At 39.3% G+C, this 16167-nt stretch overlaps 1 protein-coding gene across 1 annotated transcript in view; it reads right to left on the reverse strand.

Moving 5' to 3' along the window:
* Window positions 1–16167, reverse strand: part of LOC136886247 (oocyte zinc finger protein XlCOF19) — a 55674-nt gene that overhangs the window by 16842 nt on the left and 22665 nt on the right. The window contains exon 4 of the mRNA XM_068230800.1: window positions 7838–7920. Coding sequence (XP_068086901.1) covers window positions 7838–7920 — 83 coding nt within the window. The remainder of the gene's footprint in view (window positions 1–7837; window positions 7921–16167) is intronic.

Below are 16167 nucleotides of genomic sequence, written 5' to 3' on the forward strand. Positions count from 1 at the left end.
GTCTTTGCACAAGTCAGCAATTAGGAAATTTTATGAATATTAAAACCTCTTCTTATGTAATTCAGTACCAAATTGACACGGCAATTCTCTTAGACATTTTAAAAGAAGTCATTTAAGTTGCTGCGTGATATTTGTAGACTGCTGAAATGACAATCAGTATAACATAGTGCCTGAGGTAAGATCAAAGTGGGAAGCAGTAGATAAGATCTGGCCGACTGAATCCTACAGAAGCATCTAAAATCTATGATATACAATGGACTAAGCTACATAGACAATGGACTGCCCTATGCCACGGAAAAAGGAATACACACAAAAGGCTTTTGCTGGTTTGAGAGTGTCTCTGCACAAGACATGTTTAGGAAGAAGAAAGCTAATATAAACTCCATCCAAAAATAGAAACATGCATTTAGTGTGTGAAAAGTATTTATAAGCAACATTTATATGGTGATCATAATACAAGATTGTACTGTAAAGTAGCCTATTGTGTCCTATTAGTCAAGAATTGCAAACAGCAAAATTTGAACCTCAAAGAGTTAACGAATTTGAGCAATTCTCAGTTGTGTGCATGGTTCTACTCTGACTAATGAGAGAGTGTAAGCAGGTACTGGGTAGTTCTGAGGACTGAAATGAATATTTCTTGCCATTAGTTGTGAATATAGAGTAGGAACATGTCAATGCATCACATAACAGAAGACATGACTCTAACCACCTACAAAATCAAATAAAACTTTCAGAATTCATAGTTTCCATCACAAATCATGTTTGTGAGTCAAACCTTAGGCTATGGCGAGCAATTGCAGATCCTGCCGATACAAGGGCTCGGTTAAGAGCACCAATCCAAGATTATACAATTATTTTCCAAGGATTATCAAAGATCGTTTCACATAGTAGCCAGCTAAGGTAACCTACAGTTCAAAAATCACTACTGCATTAAATGTTTGAAAACAGGATATGCACTTGTGCTACTTTGTAACATCAGTGATTAAGATAACAATTTTGAAATAATATCATTACCTAATTATTTATCTAACTTTACGAGATAATAAATTCACTTACTTGAAGAATTTGGAATTTTTTAGGGAACCTGCACAAATTTGAAACTTCACTTGTAGCTGCCCATTTTATTAGTTTATACTAATTGCGTAAATGTGTTTGCAATCAACACACTATAAGCACTTGACTAAAATGAAAAGTGGGAATTGGTGACAATCAGCAAGTGTGAGCACAACACTGGAGCAAACATAAATTCAATACCGGGTACCAAAATTTTTAATGCTTACAACAATGTGGAAGTACTGCTTGATAACTATGATATCTAAGATGTAGCACTATCGATCTGAACATTTCATTACTACAAAACATTATCTGCTTATGCATCCACAAATGGAGGAATCTGACTTAACACACAAGAGAACAGAAAAGGAATCTAACCAAATAAATAATTTAAAATGACATATTTAATTTATCGCACTAATGAACTCAGCCAGCATTATACTGATTAACTAGCAAATGTACCCGTGCTTCGCTATGGTATTCTACAATGTATACGGATATCAAAGTAAATTGCTGCACATGAAGTGAATAAAAAAATTTAATTGTATGTCCCTTGGCGTTATCCGACAAAAAGCATAGGGCGGTCCGCAGACGTTGTTTCCAATGTGAAGTGCGAGTTGCAGAGTTGTGATGATAACGACAGGTCGACTTGACTGCCGCAATTCCCTATGCGTAACGTCAGTCACATTTTGATGGGTAAATTTGTTTATAATCGGGAGCACCTACACATAATGATAAAGAGAACCTGGTAAAGGAGTTTAAAAAAAAATGCACGCTCCCTTGCCTTCTGCTAGTCACATCAAGAAGGGAATTATGCATTACAGTGGTACACAGGCATTGGAAAACTACCCCACTCCTATTGCTAGTTAAATCAATCGATACTGATCTGCACGTAGGTCAGATTCCCTATCTGTTGTTTTCCTAGCCTTTTCTTAAATGATTTGAAAGAAATTGGAAATTAATTGAACATCTCCCTTGGTAAGTTATTCCAATCCCTCACTCCCCTTCCTATAAATGAATTCCAACTTTATCTTCATATTGTGATCTTTCCTACTTTTATAAACACCACTCAAAGTTATTCGTCTACTAATGTCATTCCATGCCATCTCTCCGCTCACAGCTTGGAACATACCACTTAGTCAAGCAGCTCTTCTTCTTTCCCTCACCTCTTCCCAGCCCAAACTTTGCAACATTTTTATAACACTACTCTTTTGTCGGAAATCACCCAGAAAAAAATCGAGCTGCTTTTCTTTAGATTTTTTCCAGTTCTTGAATCAGGTAATCCTGGTGAGGGTCCCATACACTTGAACCATACTCTAGTTGGGGTCGTACTAGAGACATATATGCCCTCTCCTTTATATCTTTACTATAACCCCTAAACACCCTCATAACCATGTACAGAGATTTGTACATTTATTTACAATCCCATGTATGTGATTACCCCTTTCCTATCGTGGCCATCAGACCTATCTGTATTGGTGCGACGTAGAGCCCCTAGCAAAAAAAAAAAAGATCTTTCCTTATATTAACACCTAGATACTTACAATGATCCCCAAAAGGAACTTTCACCCCATCAACGCAGTAATTAAAACAGAGAGAACTTTCCCTATTTGTGAAACACACAACCTGACTTTTAACCACGTTTACTAACATACCATTGCCTGCTGTCCATCTCACAACATTTTTGAGGTCACGTTGCAGTTGCTCACGATCTTGTAACTTATTTATTACTCTATACAGAATAACATCACTGCAAAAAGCCTTACCTCTGATTCCACTCCTTAATCATATCATTTATATATATAAGAAAACATAAAGGTCCAATAATAATGACTTGAGGATATCCCCTCTTAATTATTACAGGGTCACATAAAGCTTCACCTACTCTTAATTATATGAGATCTGTTTTCTAGAAATATAGCAACCCATTCAGTCACTCTTTTGTCTAGTCCAATTGCACTCATTTTTGCCAGTAGTCTACCATGATCCACCCTATCAAATGCTTTAGACAGGTCAATCGCGATACAGTCTATTTGACCTCCTGAATCCAAGATATCTGGAATACTACAAGTTGAGCTTCAGTGGAATAACCTTCCTTAAAACCGACCTGCCTTCTATCGAACCAGTTATTAATTTCACAAATATAATCAGAAAGAATGCCTTCCCAAAGCTTACATACAATGCATGTCAAACTTACTGGCCTGTAATTTTCAGCTTTATGTCTATCACCCTTTCCTTTATACACAGGCACTACTATAGCAACTCTCCACTCATCTGGTATAGCTCCTCCAACCAAACAATAATCAAATAAGTACTTCAGATACGGTACTATATCTCAACCCATTGTCTTTAGTGTATCCCCAGAAATCTTATCAATTCCAGCTGCTTTTCTATTTTTTCAACTTTTGTACCTTATTGTAAATGTCATTGTTATCATATGTAAATTTTAATACTTCTTTAGCCTTAGTCTCCTTCTTTATTTGGACATTATCCATGTAACCAACAATCTTTACATACTGCTGACTGAATACTTCTGCCTTTTGAATATCCTCACATACACACTCCCCTTGTTCATTAATTATTTCTGGAATGTCCTCCTTGGAACCTGTTTCTGCCTTAAAATACCTATACAAACCCTTCCATTTTTCACTAAAATTTGTATGACTGCCAATTAAGTTTGCCATCATGTTATCCTTAGCTGCCTTCAATTTTCTAGTAAGTTCCTTCAATTTCTCCTTACTTCCACAGCCATTCCTAGCTCTATTTCGTCGATATGCGGAGTACTGATTACAACAGCACATGCCCTCCTGCTGAGAGTCACTACTGATTTATAAAGTATTAATTACAATGTAAGACACACCCCTTTCTAGATCACCACAAATCGACTTAAATTAATAAATGTAGATCGACATACAGAAGTATATGCATGTTCACCTTCAGTTACAGAATGACTGCTGCTAAACGGTGTATTCATATTGGAAAAACGGATTGTATAAAAAGATGATTCTGGCCTCATTTAGCTATCTAAATGGCTGGCCCTATGATATTTCCTCGTATCTCATCTATTAAAGGCAAGATTATTTTAGAATCGTTCAATAGGGCGAAATTTGTGTAAGGTTTTCACACAGTGAATTACTTTTCAGATACTTATGCGACAGCTTCAAACATAGAATTTGGCTGGGTGGGCCAATATTCATGTACAAATTGATGATCACATCTTTCCTATAACTGACTCAAATCATCAATTATATGTGTACAAAGTGCAAAATTTAGGTAAATCCAGAAATAGAGACAAATTTAACATAAGGGATAGAGATACTACAAAAAGTCATAGGACCAATGTTGTAGATCACTCCAAATTGAACAGAGATTGTGCCATCCGTTTTGTGATACGACTTACCATTTAGCCACCAAATACTTCAAAAGGAAGCTCTGCACCATCATAAAATTGCCTCCATATTCCGATATTTTGGGGGGGTTAAAAAATAAATTTTTTTAACATCTCGTAAAATTTCCATCGGTTACAGGCAAAGAGTTATAATTTTGCCAAATTTCTATTTTCGAACTCGTCTGGGAGGTTGTGGTGCCATCTTGATATGGGGGAGGGGGTTAAACATTAGGACTTTCAGGAAACTTTTAAGCTCATGAAACCTATAGTTTATCGTTCAGGATAAATATCACCGACTGTGTTCCTATGCAGATTTGAAAATCCCAACGTGTCCCTCTCAGAGAATTTTGAGAATTTTAGATTTTTCTAGGGATCCTGAAGTCATCAGTTTGTCTGCTACCAGTTTTAAGTTTTTAAGATGCCTAGAATGGTCTCATTAATTCACGTCTGTATTCATTTTTATGCCTTAATTTATATATATATAGTACAGTATATATAGATCGGGCCAAACTGACTTCTATTTATTAATATGGATTATATATTTCACCCGCTTCCGAAGTGGTTCTAGGGGCGTCTTACTCCCACAGTATGTTTTCCAGGTAGAAAGTCATACTTGAAAGTCATACTGGAACGTACACACATCTATTACCTTGGGCATTCTTGGCCATTTATTTTTTCACCCTTTCTCAGCCTCTATGCCAAAGGGGGGCATTTTTGAAACTGGACTTAAAAAATCCGGAATGTTACTATTTACCTCAGCGACCTGGAAATCTATGGATTAGGCAGAATATTCAATTATTATTATATCTCACTTCCCCCAAAAGGTGGTTAAACATTGAGTTTTAAAAATCGGGAGTGTTGCTATTCATCTCAGCGACCCCGAAAACTATGGCTTCGACACTATTTTCAATTATTTTAAAATCTGAATCCCCTCACCCCCACCAGAAAGGGGGATGAACTTGGACTCGTAAAATATCCGGAGTCTCACCATTCATCTCAACGACACGGACAACTATGGAGTCAACATTATTTTCGTTTATTTTTATATATCACTCTCCAATTGCCACCCACCACGAAGGGGGCTGAACTTTAAAAAATTCCGGAGTGCCATTATTCATCTCAGTGACCCCGAAAAGTATGGATTCGACACTAATTTCGATTATTTTATATCACAGCCCCTTCGCGCCCCCCACTGCCCGTAAGGGTTCCTGGGGTGTCCTACCCCCACGTGGTTTGTCTCCTGATACTAACATTTCGAAGTGTACAATTCACCTCGGCAAAATCGAAAACTATGTATTCGACACTATTTTTGATTAATTTTATATATCACTCCCCCCTCGCTCCCAATCCCAAAGGGGGATGAACTTCGGCTTATAAATAACCGGAGTCTCACTATTCATCTCAGCAACCCTGACAACTATGGATTTGACACTTTCGATTATTTTTATATATCATTCTCCCATCTCCTCCACTATGAAGGGGGCTCAAATTGGACTTTAAAAATTTCTGGGAGTGTCACTATTCACCTCAGCAACCCCCAAAAATATGGATTCGACACTACATTTGATGATTTGTGTAACTCAGCACCTCGCCCCTAATGTTTCCTGGGGTGTATTACCCCCACGTGGTTTGTCTCCTGATATTAAAAATCCGAAGCATACAATTAACCCCGGCGACCCCGAAAACTATACATATTCGACACTATTTTCTATTTATTTTATATATCACTCCCCCCTCGCCCCACCCCAAAAGGGAAAGAACTTATAAAATATCCGGAGTCTCACTATTCATCTCAGCGACCCCGACAACTATGCATTCGACACTCTTTTTGATTATTTTCATGTAACACTCTCCCATCGCCCCCTACTACTAAGGGGGCTCTAAGTTGGACTTAAAAAAATTCCGGAGTGTGACTATTCATCTCAGCGACCACGAAACGTATGGATTCGACACTATTTTCATTTATTTGTATATATGACCCCCTTGCCCACCCTGCCCCTAAGTTTTCCTGGGCTGTCTTACCCCCACGTGGTTCGTCTCCTGATACTAAAAATCCGGAGTGTTCAATTCACCTCGACAACCCAAAAACTATGTATTCGTCACTATTATCAATTATTTTTTACCTGACCCACTAACCCCCCAACCCTAAGGGGGCTAGAGGTGGCTTAACCCACAGTGCTCGTCTCCAGATAGCAAAGAATAAGTTTCAAAATTTGACTGAAATTGCGCCAGTGGTTTAAGAGGAGGTGTGTCATTTACACACATACATCCATCATCAGTCCCCCCTCCCCCCCATCCAAATGTGAGCAGAAATTTGACTTTTAAAAATCGGGAGTGCCACTATTCACCTCAGCGACACCAAAAGCAATGGATTCCACACTATTTTCGATTATGTTCTTACCTGAACCCCATAACCCCTCCCCTAAGGGGGCTAGTGGTGGCTTCCCCCACAGTGCTCTCTTCAGATAGCAAATAATATGTGTTCAAAATTGATTGAAATTGCTCCAGTGGTTAAGGAGGAGATGTGTCAGTTACACACATACATCCATCATCAGGCCCCCTAGCCCCCCACCCAAATGGGAGCAGAAATTTGACTTCTAAAAAATCGGGAGTATCACTATTCACCCCATGAACTATGGATTTGACACTATTTTCGATTAATTTTTTTACCTGACCCCCCTAACCCCCACTCCTAAGGGGGCTAGAGGTGGCTTACCCCCACAGTGCTCATCTCCAGATAGTAAATAATAAGTGTTCAAAATTTGATTCAAATTGCTCCAGTGGTTTAGGAGGGGATGTGTCATTTACATACATACATCCATTTTTATATATAGTAAGATAACATGAAAATTATTACATTAGTTTGAAAATATTATATTGTTTACAATGTTCATCAAACTTAACCATTTTGAATTTGTAGATTTAGTTGATAACCTACAAACATGATTGTTTCTGTGTGTCACTGTTGGTATGAAAGTACACAAATACTGAGAATATCTGGGGTTAATAGCTAAAGATGGCATTTCAGATGATAAGAATGTGATGAACAAATGATGTGGTAAAAGTGAAAGGAAGAACACATTTTTCATGGTTGCTTAACGGTATTGTAAACAAATATATTTCAATAATATCTAGGTTTAGCAGAGATTATTTTTGTAGATATATATTCAATAAAACTACAGGACAGAACATTAAATACGATCTTAAAATTTCTGAAGGTTTTAAACAATTTTAACCAATAGAATTTTAAGATACTAGTGTGAAAATGTAACCTTGTAAAAAAAGGATTAAACTGATGAAAATGGGCAGTTTTTGGAGATAAACCAACTGCTACTGGACACAACTGAGAATAGGTACAACATATTCCATATTGTATAGGATCTGGAGTGTACGTACTTTGTTTCTGCTTTGATGTATGGCAACAACTGATCATCAGTATGTTCTTCTATGAATATTTCCTCCTTAATATCATTGGACGTCTGTAAGTAACAAATAAGAAAAGTAAAGGAATAAAAATATATAAGCCTAAACAATAAACAGCTGAGAAAATAAATTTCATAGTGGCAAAAAAGAGTATAATTAATTTATTTCCCATTTAAAATATATAAGAATGGAAAGGAACAATCAAATCAAAATCACTTTAAATGCAAAAGAGGTGTCTACCTTGGTGGCAAATGGTACACAAAAATACATTGTCCAACACTACATTTTAAATGTACAGAGAAGAAGACAATTTCACACAATTCAGCATTATACAATTTACACATTTTTTTTATTAACACAAAGCTCATCCTTAATAAATTTATATTATTTACAAAATTCTACTTATAATATTGTCTGTATTTGCAAACATAATCAACTCATATATAACATGTGGAATTACTTCAAATAATACTTTACAACAGTTATTGGATTAAAATTTACATTACATTAATTTTTTTACCCTCTTTGGAACGTAACTTGCATAACAACCTGCTGTGTCTTAACCTGAGTCCCTTTTGCCACTGCTTCTTGGACAACTGATAAGAGAGAAAAGAAGATGAAAAGGAACACACTGTAGGATAGCAGTACACAAGGTAGCATAGAAAAGGAGGAACATTTGTAAATATGTAAATTTAAATTTGCCTACTTATTTGTGAATTTCAGCAGAGTATATGTACACATACATATGGGGATGGAAGCCGTGTATGTGTACAATTTAAGGAAAATAAATAATAATAATAATAATAATAATAATAATAATAATAATAATAATAATAATAATAATAATAATAATAATAATTGTTACGGGGATACCGTGGTATACAGAATTGAAATAAAGTGCGGGCATGAATGGGCGGATATACGAAAATCGATAGATTAATTTAAACTCTTAAAGTTGGCAACATTATTTTGGCCATTTAATTTCTTTTCTTGACCTCTATCTTTTTCCAAATCTTAAATATTCACACTTTGCTGAGCAAATAACAATAGACTAGCAACGAGGCTAGCCCGTAATCTTGTGCGACAAAATTAGAAAAAAGAACAACTATTTACAACATGAGCTTGAAGCACAGCTGCTCCCTTTCAATCAATAGTCAAGGAGACAGCTCTCCCAATTGCTTTTACACCATCAGTAAGAGCATATTTGCTCAACGAATCTAGCTAGGAGACTACTATCCACACATTACACCATTACAGCCTAACTAGACACCATTCAACCTTTACATCAATAACTTTACTAGGAAGAGCACCCTTGCTCCATCAATTTACACCTAAGGATCCCTCTACGAAAATTCACACTTTCAAGGACTATCAAAGGCACACACTACATTTAACAAAGCCAACCGCTTCCACCGATACCAGAGTTTCAACAAGCAGCACACCGTCCGACACATTATCACTCAGTAGCAGTGCCTGCTGTGCTTCCAGTGCCCTATATGGACACCCCCCTTGGACGTTTTGCGGAACAACTCATCGGGGAAGGCGCCCGCCTTCCACGACTCACAGCGGCTCCACCGGTCTTCGTACCCAGAAAGGCATCTCCTCTCATGGACCAGGTAATCAACGATATGCAGGCAACGGGACTCTCGGAACGACAGGAGATCACTAACGCTCACTCTTTATTTCTCGTCACTAAGCCTGACCGCTCCGCACGAGTCATACACGACTTGTCGCGATGGACACAGTATTATAATATTCCAAAGTCCTCTCTTCACAGCCCTGCATGGGCACTTCAACGTATACCTCCCTTTTCACTCATGATAAAAGTGGATTTAAAATCCGGATTTTACCAAGTGCCTCTTCACTACCACCACCGAAGGTTCTACGGTGTATATTACCGAGGACAGTCATATGCCATGACGCGCCTCCCGATGGGGCACACGCTAATCCCATCTATTATGCAAAGGTGGCAATAGCGGTCTCTGGGATACTGAAGGCACAGTTTAACGTTGACACTATTTGCTATTTAGATGATTGGCTGATCTACGGCAACGAGATCCTTGTGGACGATACAATAATGTACTTGGAATGGGTATTAGGAATTACGCTCAACAAACAGAAATCACATCTCCAGCCAACGAATGAACTCACCTTCCTCAGCATGGTTATCAACACCAATAGGCAGACTCTTCAACTGATGCAGGATGTGCAGAGAAGAGTGACTTCCTACTTGACAGTGCTCCCAAGAGTGCAAACGGATGACCTCGCACGCATTGCCGGGTATTTGGCTTGGCTATGCTATGTCATGTCATGGCCTCTATTTCCAGTGCGACACATTCTATCAAGAGAATGGTTCTGGCCACGACAATTATTCAACCCAGTAACTCTTGCAAGTGTTTGTTCTGTGCGTGTGAATAACCATGTAATTAGTGTTTATGCGGACGCCACTCCGCACAGTATAGCTTACTTTTTGCCTCAATTGAACTTGGCTTGGGCCCAACCTTTCCAAGTGCCAACCCGGATTAATGTAGCTGAAACAGCGGCGGCCCTGTACGCCGCAAGCACAGTGGTAGACCATATCCTTGAAAGGAACTTGATTTGTGATGAACTAACGGTTTTCGTAGACTCTACCGTTGCAATGTATACACTTAGAACAGGTAGAGGACCCCTTTTGTACATGTATACTTGTATTTTACCTATGTACATCCTGCTCAACTGTCTGATAATTTTAATATGAAATAAATGGAGTTAAACAGGGGTAACAAGTACCCATTCTACAAAGCCTATGGTTAAAAAAGGTTAATTTACTGGTCCATAAACCAAACAGGTAAGGATGCGAACTCTGGATCTCCTAGAATTTTACATTACATGCATAAAACCATATTTGAGCTTACGGCCCAACGTTACAGAGGCTAAGCCTATATTACGGAGGTGACAAGGAGAAAAATGTTCAAGTTACAGAATTTACAAAACAGGAAAGGTCACAAAATCATAGTCACCTTACAATCACGTTGAGAGGGAACATAAGAGGGTACACCACGTTCTGTTCCCTGATTTCGGTTAAGTTGAAATTTCCATTTTTAGAAAATGAAGTTACATTACTAAATATATGAAACCTTCCCCTGGAGCTAGCTTTGGAAGACCACTTGATTTTAAGCAGGATCTTCCATTACCTTAAGCTGGTGGACCTCTTGAAGTGGTATAAAAGTTCCAGATTTTATAGTAGAGGGAAAGCTCCAGAAAATTCTGGGCTAAGACTCGACACACCCCCAATTTTTATAGGATAATCCAATAAACACCAGGAAATTTTGATTGGTAGAAAGATATACACAATTTTTCATTGGCCAACATCCTAAGTTGGTGGGAAGAGATAGAAGTGTTAAAAAAATGTGGACATGAAAAAACAAAAGAGAACATTCTAGTTTAGGAAACCTTCATATACAAAATGTATCAAAAATTTTAATAGTTCATCTTCACATCAGAGGGCACATCGTAAAGTTTATAGTAGAGACATCTGTTGAGAAATGTTCAAACTTCTTGTAATAGTTGTTTCAAACTTTACTTTAACGAGGGCCTTAGCGAAGGCACTTAAATTAAATAAACCGGGCAGATCTACCTCCGGTACAGACCTCCCCACAAACGTCCTCCCTCAGGTGACACGTTTTAGAAAATTTTGCTTTTTTGAAAAATTTGAAATTGAGTTGGTAGTCGGAAAATTGGCTGATGAAAGTTCATTTGTAAGTAATTATGTCGAATACAAGTGTTGAAGTCTTCCTGAAGCCATAAAAGTCCAAGATGCACAGTTCACGATTGACAACAAGAGCGGCTGCCAATGCCGATACCTGGGTAGGGTCCCCCGAATCACCAAGTACCCTCAGATACATCTCTCCCACTACCGTGAGAAGGTTAGATGCACCCAAGGCCAGATATTGAGACACTGCTCCGAAATAATGTAGACAGTAGTGTTACCGCACCTCAGCCCTTTGCCGGCAAGGATGGTACTCAAGTATGCTGTCATGAAGGAGACTGGGCCAGAGCGGGGTGGGCCCTTACCCCATGCCAGCATCACTCGCCAGATGTAACTCGGACGCAGATTGCAGAGAGGGCATTGAAAGAGTAATTAACTTGGTGACAGAGATTGTTCTTATGGACAGCGAGAGTATGTTTATTTTTAAGCTGCAGGTTCAGATGAGGTGGGCGGCATCGATGATGAGTGTGTGGAATGCAAGCTAGGTTTTGGAGGCAGGGGGAAAGTAATCGCAGCTGAGCAACGGAGGAAAAAGAATTATTTTAGAGAGGAAGGTTTGTACACAGGTGGAACAAGAAAACGCAATACACAAGCGGCATATTAGTGGGGCAGAAGGTCTCCACTTTCCAACTTAAAATTTTAAGTCTCTGAGCTGTTAAGGAAAGGAATATAACTACTTTCTCACTGTCATAACTTAGTGGCCTATATTGCAAACAAAGAGATTTTACAGGTTTTATCTGAGAGAGGTGCACTCTAATAATCTTTCAGTGGCTGGGTTGCTCACCAAAAGAGTGACCGGTGTTAAGAAATCCAAAAGAATGCATGGCCCGAGAAATCTGGAGGCAAGCTTGCCTGCCGGCACAAAATTCTTAACCATTACCTGAACTCCAAACTTTAGATTGGTGGGTCTCCGTCCACGATCATGTCTCCCTTTAACCATCTCATTTTAAGCCTTGAGGTTACTGTTAGCCTTCTTCCACAGGTCCCTGATGCTATCGGGATCTATGCTCTCTGGCAATACCTCATTTGACAATGGCATGTTAGGTACAAACTTGAACACGAGAGAGGCAGGCGTAAAATTATGTGACTCGTGAACAGCTGAATTTAGTGAAAAGGCTAACCAATGCAAGGAAGTATCCTACATAAAATAATCTTCTTGGTGAAAGACTATAAAAGCAGATCGAAGATTATGACTGACCCGCTCAACCAGAGGTGGCTGAGGGTAATAAGGAGAAGTAGTTACATGTGACATGGACAAATCAAAACAGAATTTTCGGAATAAGATAGATGTCAAAGTCCTTCCATTATCGTAAACTATATACTGACAAGGACCAAATGAATCAAAGATAGTATTAAGGCAAGAAATGGTCATCTGAGCAGTAGCCAGCTTAGTCGGAAATGACCATAAAAATCTAGTGAAGCCATCTACACATAGATGGATGAACTTATTCCCGTAGGATCCAACGTAGTCTATGTAGAAATGCTCCATAGGGCGAGACGCTTGAATGATGAAAATAGCCCTAGCTAGGTAGATTATATGGGATCACTAAGTAAGCAAGATTTACATTATTTAACCATTTCTCTGATTTCACTGTCCATACTCTTCCAGATAAACAGTTCCCTAATTTTCTCTCTAGTTTTAAAGATGCCTAAGAGCCCCCCTAATGGGGTCTTTTGATAGTACTTGAATATCATGGGCACAATAACAGCTGGAACAACTACTTTCATCTTGTGATCGGGCTTCGAACGGCAGCACAAAACCCCAATCCTCAGCACATTAGGGACAAGATGTTCCCCAGAAGAAAGGGTTTAAATACTAGGAGCCAGCAATGGATCTTCCCGTTGATATTTCCGGATATCACAAAACAACATAGGGGCATCCATCAAAATAGCATTAACACAAGAAGGTATGGGCATGGGAGGAGATTAATTATCGTCCTGTTCATTGGACTCAATGTCACTAGAAAACATGCGACTTAGTCCATCTACGACCATTTTCTCTGATCCTGTAAAGTGTTGCACGTTGAATTGAAAAGCTGAATTTCTGATAGCGCAACAAGTGATACGCCCAGTACGGCGAGGCCTAGCCAAAACCCAACTCAAAGCCTGATTGTCAGTTTCTCATTCATATTTACCATGCTTTAGATAAAGGCGGAAATTCTCTAAGGCAAACAGAACTGCCAGACCTTCTAATTCATAGATGTAGTACTTGGCTTCTTAAACCGACAAGGTCGTAGACGCATACGCAATAGGCCGCCTTCCAGGTTCGGTTTCTTGACGGAGGACAGCAGCAACGGCAGATGAAGAGGCATCGGTTTGAACTATGAATTTCTTAGAGAAATCAGGCATGGCTAATACTGGGGCATTACAAAGAGCTAATATAAGATCTTCAAATGCATCTTGCTGCGAGGGTCCCCATTCGATCACGACACCTTTCCTACGAAGTAGGTTTAGGGGCGCCGCCCTATTAGCGAAGTTGGAAGTAAATTTCCTGAAGAAATTCACCATGCCTATGAACCTAGCAATTCCTCTGACGTCCTTAAGCCACTTGAAGTTGCGGTTAGCCTGCGTTCTGGAATGGTAGATAACAACACCATCGGGCGACACAATATGAACTAAGAATGACACAAGGCTTAGAAAAATCTACCTTAGATAACTTAACTGTCAAACCATCCTTACGAAGGCGATTTAGAACCTCCTTAAGATGATCTAGGTGTTCTTCAAAGGTCTCAGAAAACACCACGGCATCGTCGAGGTAATGACAAAGATAAATTTGATGTCGGAGAAGACCCTATCCAGCAGTCTAGTAAGGACAGCCGCGCCCGTAGGGAGCCCAAAAGGCAAACGGTTGTATTCATACAATTTCCAATCAGTGGTGAAAGCCGTCAAATGTTTGGATTTTTCCGCCATCGGAATCTGATTATATGCTTGGTTAAGATCCAATATGGAAAAGAACTTAGCCTTATGAAATCATTAAAAACAAGAATGAAAGTCAGGAAGGGGCACTGATTATAATACAACCTTACAGTTTAAAGTTCTGTAATCGATGACAGGCCTGAAACCACCTTGGGGTATCGGTACAAGAAAAATGGGTGATGAATACGCCGACTCTGAAAGTCGAATAATACCATCCTTTAACATTAAACACTTTCGCTGCTGTAATAGACTTTTGTCAACTTGGTAATTTCCTGCTATAGTTTAGCGTGCTTCTTTAAAAAAGGCACATTTAATAATACAAACATTGCTGCTAATACTGAACCTATGTTTATTTATTTTTCACCAGCCTGCCCGACAACATTCCTGTCAGCTGTCTGGCTGATAGCAGGCTTCACTCAGCAGCTATGAGGGCGCGGAACAACAGTGAAGAAATCTTCAATCTTTTAGTGGCAGATTCTGATTCAGACTGTTCAGTAAATTTGGACAATGGAACAGGTGATGATGCGCATAGTGACTGTTCGGAAGAAAGTGCCAACGAGGAAGATGTTCAAGTTGTATCGGTCTGGCGGGATATCAGTGATGAAATAAGAATGACAAAAATGAAATTATGTGACGGGGCTAATTTTGATATAACAGTGAAAAGCAATGTTTCTAATTTGATGACCCATACAAGGCATTACTTCAATTTATGATGCGCTCAGTGTTTGAGCATACAGTAATGGAAACAAATAGATATGCTGAGCAGTGCTTAGATTAAAAAAATGATTTTCATCCACGTTCAAGGTATAATCGATGGACTGAATGCACAACAGAAGGTAATCAGGCAATGGTGGCTATTGATATTGGGATAGTATTGTAACATAAATCAACATTACAGACCTACTTACCGAGCTCGATAGCTGCAGTCGCTTAAGTGCGGCCGGTACCCAGTATTCAGGAGATAGTAGGTTCGAACCCCACTGTCCGCAGCCCTGAAGATGGTTTTCCGTGGTTTCCCATTTTCACACCAGGCAAATGCCGGGGCTGTACCTTAATTAAGGCCACGGCCGCTTCCCTCCCACTCCTAGCTCTTCCCTGTCCCATCGTCGCCATAACACCTATCTGTGTCGGTGCGCCGTAAAGCAACTAACAAAAAAAAAAAAACAGACTTACTTTTCCGAACAATATTGGCTCACTGCTACGCCAAGTGGTGTCGCCTTCTTCGAAGCTCCATGCTGTACCAGGAAAAAAGTCTGTCTGGCTAGCTTGAAGAGCATGGAATGTTTCTAAGGTGGTGGTACGTAAGCACTGAACTTGCAACAGAGAGGAATATTAGTTCATTGAATTTATATTCTTTTGAAAATGTGGTTTTATTGTTCATTGGAAACAAATTCATATCACCTTTTACACAAGCTGATTTGATGCGTTGTTGCAGGCGGGAATCTCCAGACTTCGGGATGGTTACTACGCACGGTCTGGACGGGGACCACGCCCATCCTTGATGCGAAGTTCTCGACGTTCTTGAATTTCTCGAATTTCTGGAATATCTGGAAGTTCTCGAATTTCTAAGTGCACAAGTTGCAGGGTCCGATCTCACACGGCAATACTGAGAGGTCAGGCGTGCCAAGCACACAAGTCC

The sequence above is a fragment of the Anabrus simplex genome, chromosome X (assembly GCF_040414725.1).
Source record: "Anabrus simplex isolate iqAnaSimp1 chromosome X, ASM4041472v1, whole genome shotgun sequence".
Taxonomy (NCBI): Eukaryota; Metazoa; Arthropoda; class Insecta; order Orthoptera; family Tettigoniidae; genus Anabrus; species Anabrus simplex.